This window comes from Scyliorhinus torazame, chromosome 13 (assembly GCF_047496885.1).
Source record: "Scyliorhinus torazame isolate Kashiwa2021f chromosome 13, sScyTor2.1, whole genome shotgun sequence".
Taxonomy (NCBI): Eukaryota; Metazoa; Chordata; class Chondrichthyes; order Carcharhiniformes; family Scyliorhinidae; genus Scyliorhinus; species Scyliorhinus torazame.
The window spans coordinates 198,081,068-198,100,090 of record NC_092719.1 but is presented as its reverse complement, the minus strand read 5'-3'; the positions used below and the strand labels follow the sequence as shown (position 1 = coordinate 198,100,090).

Genomic DNA, 19,023 nt, shown 5'->3' with positions numbered 1-19,023 from the left:
ATTTATTGCCCGTCCCTAATTGCCCTTTATTGTGTTTGATCCCTTGTACTTAATGAAGTAACTCACCAAACACTTCGGTATGTCCAAACCAGGATCCTTTTATTGGGCCTCGTGTGGTAAGATGGCAATCAGATACAGAGCATGGTATCATGGAGTCTTTCTACTCCTCTGGAACTTATACATAGCCCTGACCAATTACATGTAGGTCTTATTACTCTCTCAATCTTCTTAGAAGGTGGACAAATGTGTCTCCCTTTATATCCAGATCACATGACCTTTAGTCTGGAGACCGCATGGTGTGCCTGTACCGCCATTTGCTGGTTGGAGGTCGCACACCATCCAACTATGATATAGCCCATAGGCATATCACCACACCCTTGAGGGGCAGCTAAAAGTCTACCACATTGCTGTGGGTCTGACCAGGTAAGGACGGCAGTGACATTAGTGAACCAGATGGATTTTTACGATTATCAACAATGGTTTCATGGTCATCATTAGACTTTTAATTCCAGATTGTTATTGAATTCAAATTTCACCGTCTGCAGTGGTGGGATTTGAACCTGGAACCGCAGAGCGGTCTCTGGATTACTAGTCCAGAGACAATACCACTACGCCACGACCTCCCGTATCTGCAGTATTCCCTAACATGATCGCGAATAAACCCAAGGATATAATAATAACAAATACACTGTAGAGCTCTGATCATGGTCAAAAGATTAACAGAAAGGTATGTGTAACATATTGCGATAGCGGAATATTTTGAATTTGAAAGATTACTCCGTGTGTGTAGACTGTGTTCAGGAACAGAGTGGGTTAGCATGATAACTGAAAAAATAAGTGGCGCTGAAGGCCTATTTGGGGATAGTGGGGGAAATCGGACCCTAACAAAAACAACTGGGGGTAATTACAAACAAAGGTTACCCATCTGGCTTAAAGAGATAAAATAGGAACTGAGGATAACGCAAGTGATTTCCTCAGCACGAGGCTGTTGAAGTGGTGTAAACGAAAGCACAACGGACGACTCCCAAATGAATGAGATTCTGGATTCAGTATGACATGATAAATGAGGCTGCACCGAGAGTTGCCTCCCTGAGAGGAAGCAGAAGTGAGAGTGTTGAAGATTATGGTCTTGAATTAAAGAACCAGTCTCGTCACAAGTAGGTAAGCACAAGTTTAGCAATCAACCTTCGAGACATGGAATAGAATCAAAGAATCCCCACAGTGCAGAAGCAGGCCATTCTGCCCGTCAAGTCTGCACCGACCGTCCCAAAGAGCACCCTAGAACCATGGAATTCCTACAGTACAGAAGGTGGCCATTTGGCCCATTATGTCTGCACCGCCCCTCTGAAAGAGCACCCCAACTAGGCTCATGCCCCAACCCTGTCCCCGAAACCCCATCTAAAACCTTTTGGACAAAAAGGGGCAATTTAGCTTGGCCAATCGACCGCACTTGCACATCTTTGGATTGGAGGAAACCGGAACACCAGGAGGAAACCCACGCAGACACGGGGAGAACATGCAAACTCCACAGTCACCCAAGGTCGGAACTGAACCCGGGTACCTGATGCTGTGAGGCAGCAGTGCTAGCCAGTGTGCCGCCCTGTTCCATGTTTGTAAGAGATTTGAAGAACAATAAAATCCAGGTCAACCTTTTGAGTAAAGGCAATAAACTGATGCAGAGGAGGTGGCCTACAATGAGGCCACGGAAATGGCAGATTGTTTCAAATTGCAAGAAAATGGTTTTTCTGAGTCAGCCGGGGAGGGGACCCATCAGGTCCCGGGGAACAAAGCCACCCTGAGAGAAGGAACTGGTTAGAAGATGATACGGTTAAACTGGGCCATGTCATTTACAATATGGATCGTAAGTGTTGCGTTTGACTGAAGAAGTGCTAAGCGAGCACAAAGTAGTCTTTGAGCAAGGCTGACCAAATGGTAAAATTAGCCATCAGTACAATATTAAAGTCAGCAGATCATGCAAACGCAGACAGTCAGGCTTTCCCGCGAATACGGATTCATTTCTAGCCATTGCGAATTACTTTTCGTACACAAATGACATGCCGGTGTCTGCCACAGAAATCGGTGAAAAAACTCACTAGGACTCAGTCAAGTGCTAAATCATGTCATCACTGAGTTTGATGGTGAGAAATTGCAGGGGCATTTCACACAGGGAAATGAACCGAGTGCAGATCAAGGCCAGCCTTCGATGGTGTTTAAAAGTCATTATTCTGCCATGGTTTAGAGAGAGATTGTTGGAGGAACTTCATGGCGGAGCATGCAGGCAGGTCCGTACAAAAGCAGTAGCGAGAAGTTATGTTTGGTATGCAAAGGGAGGTAGAAGTATAGAGTGGGCAGCACGGTAGCATTGTGGATAGCACAATTGCTTCACAGCTCCAGGGTCTCAGGTTCGATTCCGGCTTGGGTCACTGTCTGTGCGGAGTCTGCACATCCTCCCCGTGTGTGCGTGGGTTTCCTCCGGGTGCTCCGGTTTCCTCCCACAGTCCAAAGATGTGCGGGTTAGGTGGATTGGTCATGCTAAATTGCCCATAGTGTCCAAAATTGCCCTTAGTGTTGGGTGGGGTTACTGGGTTATGGGGATAGGGTGGAGGTGCTGAACTTGGGCAGGGTGCTCTTTCCAAGAGCCGGTGCAGACTCGATGGGCCGAATGGCCTCCTTCTGCACTGTAAATTCTATGATATGATAGAAGATTTGGTGAAAAGTTACGAAGTGGCTCGAGAATGAGAAATGATCCAATCAGTGTTCCTTTCATTCCCTGGTCAAAAACACAAGAAAGCCATGGGGTGAGTACACGTCAATTTCTTTAAAGTGGAAGGGAAAGAGTACCGTGTTCTGGTCGATAACTGTAACACATGGATACATGTTGAGTCTATGGCCAACATCACAAGTGCCAAAACTATGGAGGTTTTGAGAAGTCAGTTTGCAGGTTATGGGCTGTCCACAGTTTGTCAGAAGTGTCATGATATGCACTCACGCACATAATGAGATACAGGCAGTGACAGACACCCAGTACAGCCAATCAACACACAGGACAGAACACAACCAATCACCAGGCAGAACACTTAGAAAGTGGTCTCCCACTGCCTCTTTCCACTGGTGACAACTGTAGTGACAGTCAGGGTGTATATATCAGTTAGCACCTTCTACACGTGGCTCAGAGCTAGTCTGGCCTAGTTAGTTATAGTAAGCACACTTAGATTAGTAGAGTGTTAAACCCACAGCGAACTGTGTGCACTGCTTAACAAGTTCAATAAAGTGTATTGAACTATCAAAGTTTGGAGTCTACTTTCAAGTACAACTGCATCCAGTTGCAGTCCGTGTTACCCCAGGGTGATTAACACGACAAGAAGATTTTGAAATATTTCTGTATAATGCCCACCAGATCACCCAGCATTGAATTGTACAGCAAAGACTCAAATACTAGCTGAGCTAATCTGCCCCCTGACCATTTTGCTGGATTCTGCTGACTCCTTTTTTGCTCCTTACCTGGTGTACCTGACAAGTAATGAAGTAAAATGTGGGATCGTTGTCATCTCCTTCAACAAACGCCTCCACCACCACCATCCGACCCTCAATAACAAAAACACATTCATAATCTCCTTCGGGGTCCTGCTGGGGGACAGAAATACAGGAAGTTAGAGAGAGGCACCGCCTACCTGAATCAGAAATTTGGGCATTCCTTTTAATCCAAAGGAGAACACTTAACATGTGTTAACACGGAAAATCAATGGGTATTCTGCTACACGTGGAAGACTGAGGAAATGGCTCAGCCCTGCTGTGTTTCTATATTAAAGTGGAGGGGTGTACGACGATGCATAAATATCCCTTCAGCTGTCAAAGTTAACTCGTGAATAAACTGAAGACACTTTTTCATACCAGTCCTTTCAATTTGGATTCCAGAAGCCCTATATCCAAGAGCTGGGCCCTTGGGAATCTAAGCTTTTAAATCCTTTTGCATGTAATGGTGGCAGACTCAATGACCCAAGTTTTATCTGGGATTAAAGGATTTCAGAGCAGGAATGGCAGGAGTTGGCAATGAGATGCAAGGCTCCTGTAATTAGAATCAAGAGACGACCAACATGAAAGGCCCATAATTCTACAACAACATTCAAAACTATAATCACACTGTCTTTGTACAAACGGATCGATGTACATATATTTGCTACCACTGTCGGCTCCCAAATTACTAAAAAGATTAAGGAATACACAAACTCCCAAAGCATTCATGCTCAGTGTCTACGTGGTTTTCACTCCGGGTGTCATTTTGCTCCACTTGTATCAGAATAAACAATGTTACTCCGTTCCTTGCTCAATAACTCTCATTCACTTTGCTGCCTCCTCCTCTTTCTTCGCCCCCCCATTCTGATGGAAACTCCAGGGAAATCACGGTGTCAAATATTGTCCTGCTCACTGCCCCCCTGCAGTTTCCAGCACTGTGTTACACAGATTGTAAACATCGCCGTGTGGTGACAGATTGTCTTGTTGCGCAGTGTGAAACAACATCACAAAGCAAAATTCCTTTTTCAAATGAATGAAACTTACATCCCGGTGGCCAGTATTCCAACAACAAACTGCACCACTGCGTGTTTTTATGAAATCTATCTTGCAAAGTTGAAAAGGATTATTTTTCTTGTCTATTTAGTGTGGCCAATCCACCTAACCTGCACGTCTTTGGGTTGTGGGGGTGAGCCCGACGCAGACATGGGGAGAATGTGCAAACTCCACACAGGCAGTGAGCTGGGGTGGGGATCGAACCCGTGCCCTGGGCGCCCGGAGGCAGCAGTGCTAACCACTGCACCACGCTCTAAAAAGACAGGATTCTTTAAGCCACTGCACAACTTTGTCCTGCATCAGGGAGGTAAGCCCTTTATCAATTCTATCGGAGGCAATTTGATTGGAACCAGGATCTTCGCCCAGTACTGCTAACGGGTTATTAAGGCTACAATGTACATTTGAAGATGTTTAACGCTGCACTTGACAGAACAGACGGTCAACGTAAGTGACTGTACTGCATATCAAAGTGGAACTTGGTCTTTTTCTCTCTTGCTCCCATATTCCTGTAAACCCAAAGTGGTTTTATGCTAATATATTGATAGCAGATGTAATACTGTCACTGTCAGTTGTATTCTTTGGTATAAATCTGCTGACCACTTATTGAATCCATTGGTATCAACGACACACGTTTCTGGGTCTCCATTGGCAATGTGTCTTCAGGCACTCAGTGCCTTCAGGGCACTGTTGCCTCACAGCGCCAGGGATCTGGCTTCAATCCCGGCCTTGGATGACTGTGGAGTTTGAACTTTCTCCCTCGTCTGCGTGGGTTTCCTCCGGGTGCTCCGGTTTCCTCCCAAAGACCCAAAGGTGAATTGGCCATGCTAAATATCCCCTAGGTGTCCAAAGATGTGCAGGTTAGGTGGGGTTACAGGGATAGGGTGGGGATGTAGGCCTAGGTAGGGTTCTCTTTAACAGGGTCAGTGCACTCTCAATGGGCCGAATTGCCAGCTTCTGCACTCTAGGGATTCTATGGAAAACTAGACTTCATAGAATAAGTATCATAGAATTTACAGTGCAGAAGGAGGCCATTCAGCCCATCGAATCTGCACCAGCTCTTGGAAAGAGCACCCTACCCAAGGTCAACACCTCCATCCTATCCCCATAACCCAGTAACCCCACCCAACACTAAGGGCAATTTTGGACACTAAGGGCAATTTATCATGGCCAATCCACCTAACCTGGTGGCTTGCATCTTGTGACGCACACATGTTTTCTGCCATTGATGGCTGCAGTGGCAATGCAACTTCTGGCCATCTCACTCTGACATCTGGAAGTTCCAAGGTTTTGCTGGGACCTGTCGTTCAGGAATTTGGGCTGATATTTCTGCCGTTACCCAACTTGTTATGTAGATTATATTTTGAGCTATTGGTAGAGAATGTTAAACCACTCCTGCTCCTCAGCTCCTTCACCTTATCAGCACCCCAAGGGTTCCGCTCCCCAGTCCACCCCCCCCCCCCCTCCCCCCGTCTGTCCGTCCATCCTGGCTGCAGACACGCCTCCACCCCACAACCCTGGGCTCCTCACCTGGCGCGCTCCCACCTCCCCAGTCCTGCCAATCATTTGAAACTGCACGACGGATGGGCTGAGGAGGTGGGGGAAGGGGAGGCAGAGTGGAGGGAGAAGAGCAAGGAGTGTGGGGGGGGGGGGAATTTAGGGAGGAGTGTGGAAAGAGGAGAGTGTGCGTCTGCAGGGGGAGGTGGAAGGGGAAGAGGGAGGAATCAGGTGTGGGGAAGGAAAGCCTTCGGCTGATGGGAGAAGAGGAGGAGCCGGGAGTTGGGAGAGAGGAGGGAGGGTTAGCGGTGGAGGAGAGGAGCCCAGGGGGTTGTGAAGGGGGAGAAAGAGAAGCCCGGTGTGGAGGGTGGTGGGAAGAGCGAGGGAGAAGAGCAGGATCAGGGGGTGGGCGGGCGCTGTGTGACGGGGGAGGGCAGGCAGAGGGGTGCAGTGTGAAAGGGCTGAACCGCCTCCTAACTCCATTGCAGGGATTCTATGGATTATAAATTGCAGTTCTTGTGCCGCAGGAGGAACGGTTAATCGAGGAAAGTGATACGCAGGCGGTTATGAATCTCTGTTTAAGCTCCAATCCCCTCAGGCTACCAATGTAAAACTATCAGACTGATGAACAGGTAGCAATTGACACCAGTGTTGGGCTCAGTCCATCATGGTGCCAATCAGGAGTGCCCCTACTGCCTGTCCTCATGCCAACCGTCGGTGCTTCACTTTCAGCTTGTTCTCCGGCTCCGCTGTGCACATTACCACAGGCTTTAAAGATTAAAGAGAAAATAATCCAATGAAGAACAAGAAGTCCCAACAGAAAACGCTGGGCTTGCGAGGAATCCGAGAAACATTGACGGACCTGCAGTGTATTTCCTGTTTGTATTTCACTTTACCCTGTATAATCTCAGACGTGCTGACCTGAAAGAAATGGAGGTTTTGCCCTGCCAGTGTTATTTTGCGCTCCGTGTTGACAGGCAGAAGGGACGAGCCTTGAACATCGTCGACACAGGGACAGGCCACAGGACCTTTATTCAACCCTTCGTAGCTCTGTACAAAAGACCACACACAGAAAGGTTCACTAGGCAGAAGCAAGCCAGCAAGTCTATGACACACAACCCATCTGCTCCAGTACCAACCTCTCCAAAGCAAAATCAACGTGCTCCTCACCAGATAATATTTCTGGCGTTAGAAAATGATCAACGTGGAACTTTCCTGTTTAATATTACACCTCACTGTTTCCCCACCATGGGCGTAAACAAGATGGTGCTCGACAAAAGAATGTTCAGTCTATCGTACAAATGCAACATTTTTTGAATTACTGTTGCCAGTAATTGATGGCGGAGGAGAGGATCTGCTAGCAGCATTTGATCATGTTCTGGGAATCATTCACAAAGTTTGGCCGCTTGATCCTGAGTGCCAGCTTCAAACTACTGACGAATTGATCCATGAACTGGCAAACAAGACGTGCATTAGAACAACCACATTGTCCAGCACATTTATAATAATAATCCTTATTAGTGTCACAAGTAGGCTTACATGAACACTGCAATGAAGTTATTGTACAAATCCCCTCCATACTCCGGTGCCTGTTCGGGTACACGGAGGGAGAATTCAGAATGTGCAATACACCTAACAGCACGTCTTTCGGGACTTGTGGGAGGAAACCGGAGCGCCCGGGGGAAACCCATACAGACACAGGGAGAACGTGCAGACTCCACACAGACAGTGACCCAAGCTGGGAATCAAACCTGGGACCCTGGCGCTGTGAAGCAACAGTGTCAACCACTGTGACTCCCCTGACTATATAGCCACCACAATCTTTTCAATCCGGCAGCATTTTATTTGAACTCTTCTTATTTAAGACATTTATGCCAAAGGGACCTTTCGCTATTCATGGTGTCACAAGGCTTTAGTCATCATGACAAGATGGGAAAAAGTATCTTTCCAAGGCTTTTCAGCAGAGGAAAGAGTGAAACTTTAGCAATCTTTTGATAAATATAAGGCTAACAGTAGACAATGCAGAACCCAATCATGGACATTGCTTACCTAGTCAGTTTAAAAGGCTGGCCACCAAGAAACAAAGTTAAACTCACCTGTATAGAGAAGGATGGAGAGCCAGGATCAAAGTGGTAGTCGACCTCAGTGTCAAGCAGGTGGAGAAAGGCAGGAGAAGGGTTCTCAACATCTCCGTCACCTGACAGCAGCACAGCAGCGGCTGAAAACACTGCTGTGTCATTCTCAATCTGTACAGCTTCTGCCCAGGAATCTGGCTCCTTCCACTCACCAACACCCTCCACAGGCCAATCAGAGGGTGGGACAGGAGGGACCCAGGTGGCAGGGTGATCGGGTCTGGGGTCAGTCGGTACTGCCAGCCAAGTGGGAGGGGGCTTCGTGGGATCTGCCGGGGGAACAGTTGTGGCAGCAGGGATGGATTCTTGGTCCGTACTGTTCGAAGGAGACGCAAATGTAGTTGCGGTGGCGGCTTCGGAGACTAGAGAGGTAGGAGGGACAACTGCTGTCTGGGGGCTGGTGTGCGGTGGAGCTGAAAATGTAGTGGGTGGCGACGTCGATGCGACTGTGGTTAAGGCTTCACCGGCCAGGGTGGTGGTAGGGGCTGCATATTCAGTGGTGACTGGTGAAGTGGTGTCCGTCTCAGCTGCAGTAGTTGTGACAATGAGCGGACTGGCTGTAGTTAATTGTGTGGTTGGCACAGTTGTGATTGCCCCAGTGGTGGGCACAGTTGTTGGAGCTGACGTGGTGGACACAGTGGTTGGCAGGGCAGTTGGAGATGCTGTCGCATTGGTTGGCACCACTGCAATGGTGGGCACACTGGTTAACAAAGTAGTAGGTGGCATGGTTCTGGTCACTCGGGTGGCCACAGTGCTGGACAGGGTGGCAGGGGTGGTGGTAGCTATCGTTGTAAGGGCGACGGTGGTGGGGTGGACGATGGTTGGAACCACGGTGGTGTCAATGCGGAGCGGTTTTGTCGGAAGTGTGGGAGGAGCCACATAGGGTAACACAAACTGCAGGGAACGATTGCCATTAAATCAATCAGGAAAGATAGAAAGAATGGAGGAAAAAAAAGGAAAGGAGGGAGACACACCGACACAGGGAAGAGGGACAGCGAGAGACAGAGACAGAAAATAATTCATTATTTTTGATTTCGGAATCAATTTTCAAAACAGAAACATTTTCATTTTAATCACACTGAATTAAAGCTGTCCTTTGCAATCCCTCATTAAAGGAGCTGTAGGTTTTTATTTAGGCCTAACAAAGGATTTTGGTATTGTAGGAGTTGCTGAAATGTTTAGCAGCAGCATTTTCAGGCAGAATCAGCCGTGTCATCCAGAAACTCTATGAATTATGATTCGAGAAGGTTCATTTTATTCAGGAAGATATTATTAGATACCCGACTGCTGGTACATTCAAGTGCCAGGATAGTTGAGCATGGAATTCTGATCCCTTCGGAGCAGCGCTAGGGAGAAACGTGCTTGGTAACAGTTTCCTTCCTTAAGGATTTCTGAAAACAAATTAATTCAGATCAGACTCTATTCGAAAAATCATAAGACATCAAGGAACTGGGTTGCAGTGGTTTGATTTATGGCATACAGCTCCTTTAATGGAGAATAGCTTATAAATGCAAGATCAGACACATTTAACATGAGAACAGTTCACCCAAGAAAGTGATTGATTTGTTTTTGGAGGTAGAGAATACAGCTTTGGAGGAAAGAATTGCTGATATGAAGTGATCGAGTGCAAACTTACAACTGTTAAAATAACTCCAAGGAAAGGTTATACCAACTGTTGCAAAATACAATAATTTCACTCTTTATCTGCCAATGGTATCAACAGTATTTATTTTTCAATGAGTTGGCATTTTCTCAATTCTTACTTTACAGTTTCCTGTATACCTCAATCTTTATACCTTAATACTTTAAGGTAAACTATTCACACCATCATTCTCTGAGAATGTTTCAATCCGGCCTTCTCAAAAATTAGCATCTCCCTGCAACATTCTGAGAGACAGGTCCTTTTAATACTTAAAATCACTTCCTTGGCTCACCACAGTTTCATTCTTCTAAATTGTCAAGATTAACCGTGGGTAAAGTTGCACGTAATTTTTGTTCTGATCTTTTTATTCAAGTGTTGTTGATACTTTTCTTGTACATGATGATGTTGCATGCTCTCAGACAAAAAAAAAGGGAAATGTTTGCCAGCACAGCAAAGCAGTGCTCGTCAAACATGCTCCTGAACTCTGGCAGGGTCACAACGCCCACTGACCACGTCAAAAAGCCAGGGATTCCTGGAATCATAGAATTTGCAGTGCCGGAGTCCATTCTGCCCATCGGGTCTGCCCCGGCCCTTTGAAAGAGCACGCTACCTAAAACCATGCCTCCACCCTATCTCCACAACCTAGCCTAACCTTTTGGACACTAAGGGCAATTTAGCATGGCCAATCCACCTAACCTGCACATCTTTGGACAGTGGGAGGAAACCGAAGCACCCGGAGGAAACCCACGCACACACGGGGAGAAGGTGCAAACTCCACGCAGACAGTCACCGAGGCCGGAATTGAACCCAGGTCCTGGGAGCTGTGGGCACCATTGCTAATCACTGTGCCACCGTGCCACCCTTTCTAGATCCTGCTTTCAAAAGATGTTCAAGCTATCTAAAAAAGGGAGTGGGTTGGTTAGCTCAGTTGGCTGGAAGGCTGGTACGTGATGTGGAGCAACGCCAACAACGTGGGTTCAATTCTCGTGCTGGCTGTTGAAGACCCCGCCTTCTCAACCTTGACCCTCGCCTGTGTTTTGGTGACCCTCAGATTAAATCACCAGCAGTCAGCTCTCTCTCAAAGCAACCTATGGTCCTCTGGGACTTTAGCGACTTTCATTTCACCTAAACAAGGCACAACTGCTGGGCTACGGATTGTTCAGGCGTTAAGCTGCATTATTAAAACAGCTCAGGTGACATCTGTAGTGCTCATGTAATTCTGATGTCCCACACAGGACAACAGAAATGTAATGGCATCAATATGCTGCAAACCCAGCTTCAATCAGAGCATTTCCAGTCCGTGAAAGGATGAGATAGATACTTTTTAGATATAATTAACTTCAGTCAGCATCCTGTTTGATGGATAGCAGGATAGATGGATAGCATCATCCTCACACTGCTAATTAACCTTTGGCCCTCACTGGTTGAGGGAAGAACTCCCACATGGCCAAGTCACTCAGTACAACCACCCAGAAACACCAACTGTCATCAGGCAACAAAGCAGACACCATGTAATGTGGGCATTACACAGTACCTTCAACAAGAGGCACCTGCTAATGTGCACAAAGCTCAGCACAGGGATAAATAGGGACCTGCTAATCAGCAGGCCTCTGGGGTTTTCGGCTCCAATTACTCTAGTATTTAGTCACTGAGACGCGCCAACAGATTCCTATCGCCCCATCGCCTGAGCAAACAGTTCCCAAAATGTTCTCCCCTTAGATTCGAAACTCATTTCTAAATTCGAGAGCCCAGTTCAGGCAAACTAAGGAAGAGCAGGCCACCGAATGGCCCTTGAGGCATGCTCCGCCATTCAATTAGATCACGGTTGATCTGTATCTTAATAACTTTGCCCAACAACAGCCTCTCAATCTTAATTTTGAAATGTTCAACTGCTCCAGCCTCAGCAGCTATTGAGGGGAGAGGGTTCTGCATTGCTGCCATTCTTTAAGTGAAAAGTACTTTCTGACATCACCCCTCAAAGGTCTACTTTTAAGGTTATGCCTCCCATGTTTAAGACTCTGACACAGGAAGAAATCTTCTCACTATTTACCCTATCAAATACTTTAATCATCAATTAGATCAGCCCACAATTTTCTAGACACAAGAAAAAAAAACGTATTCCTTAACACAAGCTTAATCCTTTTTGACCCTGGTATCATTCTGGCAAATCTATGCAAACTAATATATCTTCCCTGTGGTGTGATGCTCAGAAGAGGACACCAGGAAGAGGAGGTTTTGCAGCTTATTGGGCAGTGCTCTAGCCTCTGGGCCAGTGACTCCACCACAGGACCTGTTGGCCCCAGGAGGAGAGTTCAGGGCACAAATCAAACAGGTTGATAATCAGCCTGCTAATTCTTCCAACACTTCCCCGCCATTCCCCAAAGGGGAAGAAAAGCGTGTGAAGATACAAAACAAACAAACCACAGGAGACAACTGCCAGTTCTCACTCGCTGTATGCGGCTCACAGACATCTCTTCCCCTCCACATCTGAAGTTGGTGTAAGTTACCTCAAGTGACTATCAATGGATGTCCCCCTTAATGTTGGTCATCACAGACGAGAGTGATGCTGTCCTCACCAAGCAGGCACAGAGATTTCTAGTTGGGGTTATTATTAAGAGTGATTGGGTACCCCAGGTGATTTTTCTGTCTCTAACCAGGGAAGCCGAATGCAGAGTTCTACCATAACGCCAGCTGAACTGAATGAGCTCAGCACTGACTTGCAATGAAGTCTTCTGCCTTCCTGCTCTGTAACAGCTCAGTGACTGCTTGGATCAACCCTTCTGAAGTGTGTTTGGAAATACAAACATACAGACAGGGAGCACAAGTAGGCCACTCGGCTCCTGGAGCCTGCTTCGCCACATAATAAGATCATGACTGATCTGATGTAACCTCAAATCTGCATCCGTCCGACACCCGATAACCTATCACCCCCTTGCTTACCAAGAATCTATCCACCTCTGCCCTAAAAATATTTAAAAACTCTGCATCCACCACCTTTTCAAGAAGTGAATTCCAGAGGCCTATGTCCCTGGGTGAAAATATTTAATCTCATCTCCATTTTAAGTGGAAACCCTTTCTTTTTAAGCAGTAACCCAAAGGTCTAGATTCTTCCACAAGAGAAAACATCCTTTCCACATCAACCCTGGACTGTACATGTTTCAATCAAATTGCCTCTTACTCTTCGAAACTCCACTGGGTACACGTCTAGCCTGTCCAATCTTTCCTCAAAAGACAACCCCCCCATTCGCTGGAGCAGAGAAGAAGGAGGGGGCGACTTGATCGTTGTTCCCCTTAGTTGAAGGGCCAGTTACGAGGGGACACAAGTTCAAGTGAGGGGCAGGAGGTTTAGAAAAGATCCTTTTACCCAGAGGGCGGTGACGATCTGGAATGCACAGCCTAGTAGGGTGGTAGAGGTGGGTTGCTTCACATCCTTTAAAAAGTACCTGGGTGAGCACTTGGCACATAATAACATTCAAGGCTATGGGCCAAGTGCTGGCAAATGGGATTAGGTCGGCAGGGCAGATGTTTTCATGTGTCGGTACAGACTCCATGGGCTGAAGGGCCTCTTCTGTGCTGTATTATTCTTTGATTAATTCCAGGTATTTGTCAGGTAAACATTCTCTGAACTGCTTCTGATGTATTTACATCCTTCCTTAATTAAGTAGACCAATACTGTACACAGTACTCCAGATGTGGTCTCACAAACGCCCTGTATATCTGAAGCACTAACCTCCCTACTTTTGAATTCAATTCCCCTTGCAATAAATGATAAAATTCTATTAGCTTTCCTAATTACTTTCTGTACCTGCATACTAGTCTTTTGTGATTCATGCACTAAGACACTCAGATCCCTCTACACCTCAACAACTCTGCAATCTCTCACCATTTCGATTATATGTTTATTTTTTATTCTTCCTTCCCAAATAGGCAATTTCCCACATTCATTTGCCAGATCTTTGTCCATTCACTTAACCTACCTAATATTTTTTTGTCGCCCCCCCCTTTTGCCCTCTTCACAACTTACTTTCGTACATATATTTGGGTCATCAGCAAGTTTTGCAACCATCCATCTATCCCTTCACCCAAGTCATTAATATAAATTGTAACAGTTGAGGCCCCAGCACTGATCCCTGTGACACACCACTCGCCAAGCTTAAAAGACCCATTTATGCCTACTCTCTGCTTCCTGTTAGCCAGCCAATCCTCTATCCATGCCAATATGTTACCCCTTATAACGTGAACTTTCATTTTCCACAACACTCTCTGATGTGGCACTTTATCAAATGCCTTCTGGCAATGTAAGTACAGTACAGTGCATCCCTTGCTTTACAGTGCATGTTACGTCCTCAAAGAACCCCCAGTCAATTGGTTAAACGTGATTTCCCTTTCCAGGTAAACCCCACTCTGGTAACGTTCTGGCCAAATCAGTCTTTCCAATCCCGACACTTACATTCTCATTAAAAATGATCATCTCATCCTCACAGGTAGTGTTGTGAGTACAGTGGTGCTGGAGCACACACCAATTACAACCCCATTGACTGCTCACACATCCACGGCACCTAGAGAGGCAGCAGGAAGAGAAACACAAGCACAGTCAGCGGTGATGTTGCCAGCCTCCGCAGAAACCATGGTGCAATCGCAGGCCTGCAATTAAGTGCGTGGAAAAAGTGGAAAAATAACGAGAACATTTCAAATGCTTCCGATGGTTTAGAAATCAACAGCAAATTCTCAACATCCTTTGGCGATTAAGCAGTCATTACAGAATTTCTTGGCAGGTGCCTTTCTCTGGGTTTTCCTCACATTTACAAAACTGAAATTGCTGGAAATGCACAGCAATTCACCAATTAGCTGAACTATATGGTACCTGTCCCGGAGGACTGGAGAATAGCCAATGTTGTTCCTCTGTTTAAGAAGGGTGGCAGGGATAATCCCGGGAACTACAGGCCGGTGAGCCTTACTTCAGTGGTAGGGAAATTACTGGAGAGAATTCTTCGAGACAGGATCTACTCCCATTTGGAAGCAAATGGACGTATTAGTGAGAGGCAGCACGGTTTTGTGAAGGGGAGGTCGTGTCTCACTAACTTGATAGAGTTTTTCGAGGAGGTCACTAAGATGATTGATGCAGGTAGGGCAGTAGATGTTGTCTATATGGACTTCAGTAAGGCCTTTGACAAGGTCCCTCATGGTAGACTAGTACAAAAGGTGAAGTCACACGGGATCAGGGGTGAACTGGCAAGGTGGATACAGAACTGGCTAGGCCATAGAAGGCAGAGGGTAGCAATGGAGGGATGCTTTTCTAATTGGAGGGCTGTGACCAGTGGTGTTCCACAGGGATCAGTGCTGGGACCTTTGCTCTTTGTAGTATATATAAATGATTTGGAGGAAAATGTAACTGGTCTGATTAGTAAGTTTGCAGACGACACAAAGGTTGGTGGAATTGCGGATAGCGATGAGGACTGTCTGAGGATACAGCAGGATTTAGATTGTCTGGAGACTTGGGCGGAGAGATGGCAGATGGAGTTTAACCTGGACAAATGTGAGGTAATGCATTTTGGAAGGGCTAATGCAGGTAGGGAATATACAGTGAATGGTAGAACCCTCAAGAGTATTGAAAGTCAAAGAGATCTAGGAGTACAGGTCCACAGATCACTGAAAGGGGCTACACAGGTGGAGAAGGTAGTCAAGAAGGCATACGGCATGCTTGCCTTCATTGGCCGGGGCATTGAGTATAAGAATTGGCAAGTCATGTTGCAGCTGTATAGAACCTTAGTTAGGCCACACTTGGAGTATAGTGTTCAATTCTGGTCGCCACACTACCAGAAGGATGTGGAGGCTTTAGAGAGGGTGCAGAAGAGATTTACCAGAATGTTGCCTGGTATGGAGGGCATAAGCTATGAGGAGCGATTGAATAAACTCGGTTTGTTCTCACTGGAACGAAGGAGGTTGAGGGGCGACCTGATAGAGGTATACAAAATTATGAGGGGCATAGACAGAGTGGATAGTCAGAGGCTTTTCCCCAGGGTAGAGGGGTCAATTACTAGGGGGCATAGGTTTAAGGTGAGAGGGGCAAAGTTTAGAGTAGATGTACGAGGCAAGTTTTTTACGCAGAGGGTAGTGGGTGCCTGGAACTCACTACCGGAGGAGGTAGTGGAGGCAGGGACGATAGGGACATTTAAGGGGCATCTTGACAAATATATGAATAGGATGGGAATAGAAGGATACGGACCCAGGAAGTGTAGAAGATTGTAGTTTAGTCGGGCAGTATGGTCGGCACGGGCTTGGAGGGCCGAAGGGCCTGTTCCTGTGCTGTACATTTCTTTGTTCTTTGTTCTTTGTTCTTTGTAACATAGTAAATCATTCCACTGTACTCCACAAGAGCATTAGAAAACAGAATTTGAAGCAAGTCATACAAGGGGTTAGCTGGTCAGCTGAGCAAAGGTTTGGTCAAAGTAATGGTTTAAAGGAATGTCTTAAAGAAGGGAAGAGAGGCGAAGATCTTTAGGGAGGGAACTCCAGACCTTAAGGCCTAGGCAGCTTCGAAACCAAGGCCATTAATGGCAGGGTGATTAATCGGGGATGTTCAAGAAGCTGGAATTAGATGAGTACGGGGTATCTCAAGGGGTTATTGGAGCTGGAGAAAATGACATGGCGAGACCATGGAGGGGTTTGAAAACAAGGAGGAGTGTTTTTAAAATCAAGGTGGAATTAACTGGATGTTAAGGTAGGGGCAGCGAGAACAGGGGTGGCGGGTAATGTGCCTGGTGCAAATAAAGACTCAAGCGATAGAATTCTGAATATCCTCAGGTTTAGAGGGTGGGACATGGGCAAACAGGCTTTTACATGGCACAAACAGGGCGAGAGTTAGATTTAAAGATATGGTGTGGCCATTTAACTGAATGGTTACAAAGCACTGAAGTCCATCTTTCTCTTTTTAACGCTGGTGTACCTGCTGCACATTTTCGTTGGGATATGACATTTCCTGCACTTCCATAAAGGTAATCTTGAAAGGGTGCCACAGAAGGCAATGGGATTCAATGGTAAATTCTCTGAGCCAAAGTGAAACATAGCCTCCTTTAGTTTTGTGAAGCCCTATGACTCTTCACATCAGCTTATGGAGACTGTTGGATGGGAGAGGAGAGCAGAAAAAAGGATTGGAAAAAAATCAATGCACTTAGGCTCAATACAATGAGAGAATGTAAAGGGGTTGACTTTGGACTGGGTCACTGTAGATCAGTTCCCATTGCTGTTCCATTCTTTCGTCTTGTCAGTAGTGGCCTGGTAACATCCACAATAATGCCTTGTGCATCTGCTTGATGAGTGTAACTTGAAATTGGCAAGTGCAGTGAGGCACCTCATGTATTGGCTTGAAAAGATATGGATCTGTATAACACTTTATGTAATGTCAAATTTGAACGGTTACATTACGTGTTTTTGCATATTTTATGAACAAAGTATATTTTTAGAAAAAATAACAATCATGGAATGCGAAAAGAAAAAGGTTTATATAGGTGCCAAGGCAGCAGGGCCTGTGATCCATACTTGCAGTATTGAATGTGGAGTCGATATTGAGTTTTCTTTTCGTCATCGGACTTCTTTTTTTGCTTCAAAAACACTGAAAACACTTACGGAAAATTTATGGAGAGCTTCTGTACTGCACTGCAGTCATAGAACGTGAATTCCTCTGTTGTCAGTGTGATGTTAAAGAATGCTATTTGTAATCTGACGGTCACGTGATCTGTAAAGGAGATCAGAGCAGGTATCAGAGCTTTCCCCACACTAGGCACATTCATTGGTAACCAAGGGAAAAGTTAAGCAACTCCGCAATTGGCACCCACAGGAAGCCAGCCTCAAGAAAAGTACAAGCTCATCCAAGAGGCAACATTTTATACCCTGGAGGCTAATAAAGAGAGAGACCACACAGACGGGCCTTGCAAAGGTAGCCCTGCTCTCAGCCCCGACTCAGTGGTCACATTATTGCCTCAGGCCCAAGCCCCATTCGGAAAACTAAGCTCAAAATTTACACTGACATTCTAGCGCAGTACTGAGGGAGTGCTGCACCGTCAGAGGCACCATCTTTTGGATGAGCGGTTAAGCCAAGGCCCTCGGAGGTAGACATAAAAATCCCATGGTACTAGTTTGAAGAATATCAGGCGAGTCCTGGCCATTATTTATCACTAAAACAGAAGGTCTGGTCATTGTCACATTGCTGTTTGTGGGAGTTTGTGTGCCCAAATTGGCTGCTGCGTTTCCTGTATCACAAACACTCGACTATGCATCACAAGGTATTGCCTTGACTATACAATGCCTCTGGAGGCCTTTACCATGAGAGACACCATATAAATGCAAATCTTTTATTGCTTTCCTGGTGGGCAAACATTTTGCCAATGACCTGGAAATCTAATAGAATTAATGCCCTTTGTCCAAACCCCAGTCTCAGCTCATTTTCTGGAGCCGTTCATGCGGTCAGTGGGCGATTCTGCACTGCACACTGATGCCAGCTCCAGTACTGCACCTTCCTGCTAACAGTCTGCCTGCAGGAGCACCTAGAGGAGGTTCCAATAATAGCCAGAACCTCTTGTCTGCCTTCAAGCTGTTCTTCACATAGGAATGTGTCACAGGCACCAATTACCTAACTGAATAAATAACCCGCCTCAAGTGTTGTGCGCTTGTGTGGGCTGCATGTGAATTCCCTTTACGTTTCAATAACCTCAGGCTTAAAGTCTGCATAACATTCCATACACACGTACACATACACACACACATGCACATGTATGTGTACACACACACACATTGATTAATGCATTTTGGTCACTAATAGCCTGAACACCAATCACGCTTGTGGGACATCACATGAACACTCAAAAACACAGAATTCAGGCACACTGCCCCACTGCTGTCAAAAGAACATCAAAGAACAAAGAAAAGTACAGCACAGGAACAGGCCTTTCACCCCTCCAAGCCCGTGCCGACCATGCTGCCCGACTAAACTACAATCTTTTACACTTCCTGGGTCCATATCCCTCTATTCCCATCCTATATAGTGGGCAGCACGGTAGCACAGTGGTTAGCACAATTGCTTCACAGCTCCAGGGTCCCAGGTTCGATTCCCGGCTTGGGTCACTGTCTGTGCGGAGTCTGCACATTCTCCCCGTGTGTGCGTGGGTTTCCTCCGGGTGCTCCGGTTTCCTC

At 46.2% G+C, this 19,023-nt stretch overlaps 1 protein-coding gene across 7 annotated transcripts in view; it reads right to left on the bottom strand.

Annotated features, from left to right (window-relative positions):
- plxnb1b (plexin b1b) overlaps nt 1–19,023 on the bottom strand; it is a 323,503-nt gene that overhangs the window by 75,823 nt on the left and 228,657 nt on the right. For 4 of the 7 annotated variants that reach the window (XM_072472813.1, XM_072472814.1, XM_072472815.1 and 1 more), the window contains 5 exons: nt 17,461–17,569; nt 14,285–14,393; nt 8,157–9,086; nt 6,982–7,110; nt 3,502–3,627 (listed from right to left, as the gene is read on the bottom strand). In XM_072472813.1, coding sequence (XP_072328914.1) covers nt 3,502–3,627; nt 6,982–7,110; nt 8,157–9,086; nt 14,285–14,393; nt 17,461–17,569 — 1,403 coding nt within the window. The remainder of the gene's footprint in view (nt 1–3,501; nt 3,628–6,981; nt 7,111–8,156; nt 9,087–14,284; nt 14,394–17,460; nt 17,570–19,023) is intronic. The other 3 variants (XM_072472817.1, XM_072472818.1, XM_072472819.1) reach the window with 3 other exon arrangements.